The following is a 6,706-nucleotide window of genomic DNA, read 5'->3' as shown; positions in this document are numbered from 1 at the left end:
CTGATATATTTATTATCACACACACTCACTGTCTCTCTCTCTCTGGATCGTTTATATAATATTTACTGATATATTTATTATCACACACACTCACTGTCTCTCTCTGGATTGTTTATATAATATTTACTGATATATTTATTATTACACACACACACACTGTCTGTCTCTGGATTGTTTATATAATATTTACTGATATATTTATTATTACACACACTCACTGTCTCTCTCTCTCTCTGGATTGTTTATATAATATTTACTGATATATTTATTATTACACACACTCACTGTCTCTCTCTCTGGATTGTTTATATAATATTTACTGATATATTTATTATTACACACTCTCACTGTCTCTCTCTCTGGATTGTTTATATAATATTTTCTGATATATTTATTATTACACACACTCACTGTCTGTCTCTGGATTGTTTATATAATATTTACTGATATATTTATTATCTCTCTCTCTCCCCCCTCTCCCGGGTTATTTATATCACTGTTATATGTTTTATTACTCACTCTCTCTCTCTCTCTCTCTCTGTCTCTCGGGTTGTTTCTGGAAGTTTCCTCCCGGTTTTTATTCCTATTTTTCTGCTTCGGTCGCGAAATGGCGCCGGCTCCAACCGTCAAGTTCGGCGTCTCCCCCTTCACTTCCGGCGACGCCCGCCAATCCGCGTCGGCTCCGGCCCGTCAGTCAATCCCAACCGCCGCCCCCCTGCGGTCGTCATTTCCTTCTCAAACCGTCATCACGTACGACCTCCCGAGGCCACCTCCAGTCTTCTCTGTGCTCCGCCCTCTTCCCGTCCTTCGATTGGCCACAGCGGCCCGTCGTTCATCGGCCCTCTCCAATGGGTACCCGCGTCGCCCCTTTGTCCCGCCTACTTGTTCATTTCCCCCTCGTCGTTTCCCCGCCCCTTGCCCTTCCACGGCTGATTGGCTCTCCTTCACGCCTGTCATCCTCTATTGACCTTTCACCCTCTTTCGGCACCCATTGTCAGGCTCGTTTGCCCAATTTATTTACTCCTGTATCGTGCTATTGGTCCTGCCGGCCGTCCATTTACCCCGCCTCCAATCGGAGCCGTCCTTTCTTTGTTGCGTCATCTCTAAATTGTACCGCCCCCATGCCTCAATCCCGTTGGCTTCAGCCAGATGCGTTTGGCGAATCAGACGCTCCTCCCTCCCCAGCTGTCACCTTCTCACCTCTGTCCCGCCCTTCTCCCATTGCGATTGGCCGGGCCTCACGCCAATCCGCACGCGAACCATCGCCGCGGCGTTCCCCCTTATCCCGCCTCCACCTCGCTGCCATTGGCCTAGAGCCGTTCCGACGGGCAGTCCTTCGACCAATTGGACGTGCGCACCGGCTGTCCTCCCACCAATCACCTCCCTCTCCCTTACGTCCATCATCAGCCTGTTCCCACCCACTGTCCTCAATGGGTCTTTGCAATGATGGTGTTGGTGTTGGTGTTGGTGGGGGGGCAAAACTCACACTACACCAGGTTATAGTCCAACCGGTTTCATTGCAAGGACTATAATTTATTGCAAAAACTTACAGTGTGATCTCACTGAAATTACAAATCGAAAAATGCATTGATTGTTGAATCTTTCATCTGTTTGAATACCACTTCTTTCATGTTCAAGTCACAAAACCTTTTTTTTAATAATAAAAAGCTGCATTCTCAGGTTAGCTGTTAACAAGGGGTGACAGCTGGACAATATGTTGAAGGTTTAAAAAAAACAATGACTGCAGATGCTGGAAACCAGGTTCTGGATGAAGGGCTTTTGCCCCGAAACGTCGGTTTCGAAGCTCTTTCGATGCTGCCTGAACCGCTGTGCTCTTCCAGCACCGCTAGTCCAGAATATGTTGAAGGTGTTAGCCCCCCCGTGTTCTCTGTCTACGCCATGATGGTTAGATTGATTCCAATCTGAAAAGTGAGATCACAGAGTTTGACATAAATTCATGCAGTTTTTGAGCTCAGAGTTCTCCATGAATGCACGCGGTTTGTGAGCAAAGTACAATGGAACTCTGCAAGTACAAATTCACCCCCACAAAATATATGTGTGCATGTGGGTCTTTGTCTGTCTGTGTGTGTGTGTGTCTGTCTGTCTGTCTGGGTTGGGGGTTGTGAGTGTGAGTGTGACAAAGTGTGTGTGTGTGTGTGTATTGAGTGTAGAGTGTCTTAAGTCTGTGAGGGGGTGCATGTGTGAGTGTGGGAGTATGTGTGTCTGTAAGGGCATGTGTGTGTGTCTGTGTGTGAGAGAGAGAGTCTGTGTGTGTGTAGGAGTGTCTGTGTGTATGAGAGAGAGAGATTCTGTGTGTGTGTGTGTGTGTAGGAGTGCCTGTGTATGTGTGAGAGAGAGAGTCTGTGTGTGTGTGTGTAAAGGAGTGCCTGTGTGTGTGTGTGTGTGTGTAGGAGTGTGTGTGAGAGAGAGAGCCTGTGTGTGTGTGTGTGTGTGTATAGTACAATGGTGGTCACCTGTAATGTGACATGAACCCAAAGTCCTGGTTGAGGTCCTCCCTATGGGTACCGAACTTAGCTATCAGCCTCTGCTCGACCACTTTTCTCTGCTGCCTGTCCCGAAGTCCACCTTGGAGGATGGTCACCCGAAGGTCTGAGGCTGAATGTCCTGGGCCACTGAAGTGTTCCCCAACTGGGAGGGAACCCTCCTGTCTGTTGATTGTTGTGCGGTGCCCATTCATCCATTGTCATAACCTTTGCTCAGTTTCCCCAATGTACCATGCCTCCGGGCACCGTTGCCTGCAACTTATGCGATTGACAACGTTGTCTGAGTCACATGACTACCTGCCATGTACAAGGTGGGAGGTGTCCCCACACGTAATGGTGGTATCTATGTCCACACTCGGAAACGTCTTGCAGCGTCCACCATGGCAGGGTTGTATGGAGTTGTCCTGAGAGCCGGGCAGTTTGCTACGAACAACAATCTGTTTGAGGTTTGGCGGTTGTTTAAAGACAAGTAGTGGAGGTGTGGCTAAGGTCTTGGTGAGGTGCTCATCCTCATTGATAATGTGTTGCACGTCATGAAGAACATGGCGTAGTTTTTCAGCTCCAGGGAAATACTGAACAACAAAGGATACCCTGTCGGGTGCAGCATGTGTCTGTCTTCTGAGGAGGTCATTATGGTTCCTTGCTGTGGCACATTGGAACTGGCAGTCGATGAGTTAGGAATCGTACCCCGTTCTTGTGAGGGCATCCCTGAGTACTTCCAGGTGTCTGTCACATTCCTCCTCATCTGAGCAGATCCAGTGTGTGCGTAGGGCTTGTCAATACAGGATGGCTATTGTAATATGTTTTGGGTGGAAGCTAGAGAAGTGTAGCCTTGTGAGGTTGTATGTGGGTTTGCAGTAGAGTGTGGTGCTGAGGTGTCCATCCTTGATGGAGATGTATGCGTCTAAGAATGAAACAGATAGTCAAGAGTAGTCCATGGTGAGTTTGGTGGGATGAAACTTGTTGATGTCACTGTGTAGTTTTATTAGTGATTCCTTGCCATGGGTCCAGAGGAAGAAAATGTCATCAATGTACCTGGTGTACAATTTTGGTTGGAGATCCTGCATAGAGAAGAAGTCTTGTTCGAACCTGTGCATAAAAATGTTGGCATATTGGGGTGCAAATTTGGTCCCCATGGCTGTTCCATGTGTCGGGATGAAGAATTGTTTGTCAAAGATGAAGACGTTATGATCGAGGATAAAGCGGATGAGTTGTAGGATGGTGTTTGGAGACTGGCAGTTGTTGGTGTTGAGTACTGAGGCTGTTGCTGCGATGCCATCCTTGTGGGGGATGCTGGTGTAGAGTGCGGAAGAATGTGTGACGTTGTGACGAAGAATGTTCCCGTTTCGACTGGTCCTTGGGTGCTGAGTTTCTGTAAGAAATCCGTAGTGTCGCGACAGAAGCTGGAGATCCCCTGTACAGTAGGTTTCAAGATGCCTTCCACACAGCCGGAGAGATTCTCACAGAGGGTCCCATTGCCCGACACAGTGGGACGTTCTGGTGTGTTGGCTTTGTGTACCTTTGGAAGGCAGTAGAAGTCGCCTACATGAGAAGTACATAGGATGAGGGCGTGTAGGGAACTCTGAAGGACTGGATCCAAAGTTCTGATCAGTGTGTTTAATTCACGGGTGTGTTCTTTGGTCGGATCAGCTGGTAGTTGCCTGTAGTGTTCCTGGTTGTTCAGTTGTCTGTACACTTCCTTGCAGTGATCTGTTCTATTCTGAAGGACAATGGCTCCTCCTTTAGCCGCTGGTTTGATGACAATGTTGTGATTGTTTTTGAGAGTCTGGTTGACATTGTGTTGTGAAGCGGTGACGTTTTGCTCTACCTTGTGGGTACAGCGGATGAATCTGGCATTTATATATTTCCTGACGGTTTGAGCATACACGTCAAGCCCAAGGCAAGCGGCCCTCTGGTGGGGTCCAAGACGACGCCTTCTTTGCTCTTTGCAACAGCTCTTGTCCCGCCTTCCAGGCTTTCGGCCAATCGCCGAGCTCTCCATCCTTTTCCCCCTGAGCCAAGAAGCCGCTTGGAGGGACACAATGTGGCCATTCAGTCCATCTTCCAACCTACCCCCAGTACTGTTCCCCAACCCTCCCGCCATGACACTGGTGATTGTATCGGTGCAGGCCCCTGCACCGGGACACATCGTCCACTTCCACTGCTCCGTCCTCTCCACTCGGAAAGCTCACTCCCACCCTCACTCCCTCCATCCCCATCCCTCACTCCCACCCTCACTCCCTCCATCCCTCACTCCCACCCTCACTCCCTCCATCCCCACCCCTCACTCCCACCCTCACTCCCTCCATCCCCATCCCTCACTCCCACCCTCACTCCCTCCATCCCTCACTCCCACCCTCACTCCCTCCGTCCCCGTCCCTCACTCCCACCCTCACTCCCTCCATCCCTCACTCCCACCCTCACTCCCTCCATCCCCGTCCCTCACTCCCACCCTCACTCCCTCCATCCCCACCCCTCACTCCCACCCCTCACTCCCTCCATCCCCATCCCTCACTTCCTCCGTCCCTCACTCCCCTCACTCCCTTCTTCCATCCCCATCCTCCACCTCCCTCACTCCCTCCCTCCCTCACTCCTTCCCTCCACCCCCATCCTCCACCCCTCACTCCCTCCGTCCCTCACTCCCACCCTCAGTCCCTCCACCCCCATCCCTCACTTCCTCCATCCCTCACTTCTTCCATCCCCATCCTCCACCTCCCTCACTCCCTCCATCCCTCACACCCTCAGTCCCTCACTCACTCCCTCGCTTCCTCCAACCACATCAGCACCGCCTTCCTAACCTGCAATCTTCTTCCTGACCTCTCCGCCCCCACCCCACTCCGGCCTATCACCCTCACCTTGACCTCCCTCCACCTATGGCATTCCCAACGCCCCTCCCCCAAGTCCCTCCTCCCTACCTTTTATCTTAGCCTGCTGGACACACTTTCCTGCTTCCTGAAGAAGGGCTCAAGCCCAAAACGTCGATTCTCCTGCTCCTTGGATGCTGCCTGACCTGCTGCGCTTTTCCAGCAACACATTTTTCAGCTCTGATACTCCAGCATCTGCAGTCCTCACTTTCTCCTCCAGCTTGCTATTAGCGTTCTTCACTGCCTGCTGTACCTGCATGGCCCTCAGGAAATGGGGGGGGGGGGCAGGGGAGACCGCACATCCGGAAGGTTTGGGCCCAACGGGAAAGGGAGCGAAAGGGTGCCCCGCCCTCCCCTTCGCCTCTCGTTTTCACTCCCCTTCCTCCCACCGCTCCCGTTCCAACTTGGCCAAGCTTAGCCTCCCCCCCCCCCCCCCCCCCTTCGCGGCCATGATGGCGAACCGGCCGCGCGCTGGAGGGTCAACTCCTTGTCTTCGTCCCGGTCGCGTCCTCCAGACGGCCTCCCTTCCTGTCCCAGCACCTCCTCCCACCCCACCTTCCCTTCCAGCCCTCCCAACCACCAACCGCATCCCGTCTTCCTGTTGACTGACCATCGTCCTCACTCCCCCCCCCCCCCAACCCACCCCCAATCCTGACTCACGGTCCGTCTTATCTGCAGTTCCCCTTCCCCATTTACTCCTGCCCCAACAGGCCTGAGCTGTACAGATACGCAGCAAGGAAACACGCCATTCGGTCCAACTCGCCCAGCTATCCTAACCCAATCCAGTACCCCCCCGTTTCCCAGCACTTGGCCCATCTCCCTCTAACCCCCTTCCTATCCCACGTTTCCACCCCACCCCCCAATCCTTTTCAATATTGTCATTGTACCAGCCCCCACCACTTCCACGTTCCACACACACAACACCCTCTGCGTTACCCCTAGGGTTCCCTCTCCTGTGAAACCTAAGCCCCCCCCCCCCCAGTTCGAGACTCCCCCCACCCCAGGGGAAAAGAACTTAGAGTTTTGAAGAAGTAACAACGAGGATTGATTTGGGCAGAGCAGTAGATGTGATCTATATGGACTTCAGTAAGGCGTTCGACAAGGTTCCCCATGGGACACTGAGTAGCAAGGTTAGATCTCATGGAATACAGGGAGAACGAGCCATTTGGATACAGATCTGTCTCAAAGGTAGAAGACAGAGGGTGGTGATGGAGGGTTGTTTTTCAGACTGGAGGCCTGTGACCAGTGGAGTGCCACAAGGATCGGGGCTGGATCCTCTACTTTTTGTCATTTACATAAATGATTTGGACGCGAGCGTAAGAAGGACAGCTAGTAAGT

The 6,706-nt window shown here is 51.7% G+C and overlaps 1 protein-coding gene across 1 annotated transcript; it reads right to left on the bottom strand.

Moving 5' to 3' along the window:
* Positions 1 to 1,599: 1,599 nt before the first annotated feature.
* Positions 1,600 to 4,677, bottom strand: LOC140472835 (uncharacterized). Its single transcript, XM_072567530.1, has 2 exons — positions 2,475 to 4,677; positions 1,600 to 1,922 (listed from the first exon to the last, which is right to left on the bottom strand). The coding sequence occupies exon 1, from the start codon at positions 4,651 to 4,653 to the stop codon at positions 3,490 to 3,492; it is 1,164 nt and encodes a 387-aa protein (XP_072423631.1). The 5' UTR covers positions 4,654 to 4,677; the 3' UTR covers positions 1,600 to 1,922; positions 2,475 to 3,489.
* Between the last annotated feature and the right edge of the window lie 2,029 nt (positions 4,678 to 6,706).

The sequence above is a fragment of the Chiloscyllium punctatum genome, unplaced genomic scaffold (assembly GCF_047496795.1).
Source record: "Chiloscyllium punctatum isolate Juve2018m unplaced genomic scaffold, sChiPun1.3 scaffold_461, whole genome shotgun sequence".
NCBI classification, from domain to species: domain Eukaryota; kingdom Metazoa; phylum Chordata; class Chondrichthyes; order Orectolobiformes; family Hemiscylliidae; genus Chiloscyllium; species Chiloscyllium punctatum.
The sequence above is the reverse complement of the archived record's forward strand: the minus strand, read 5'-3'. Positions and strand labels throughout refer to the sequence as shown.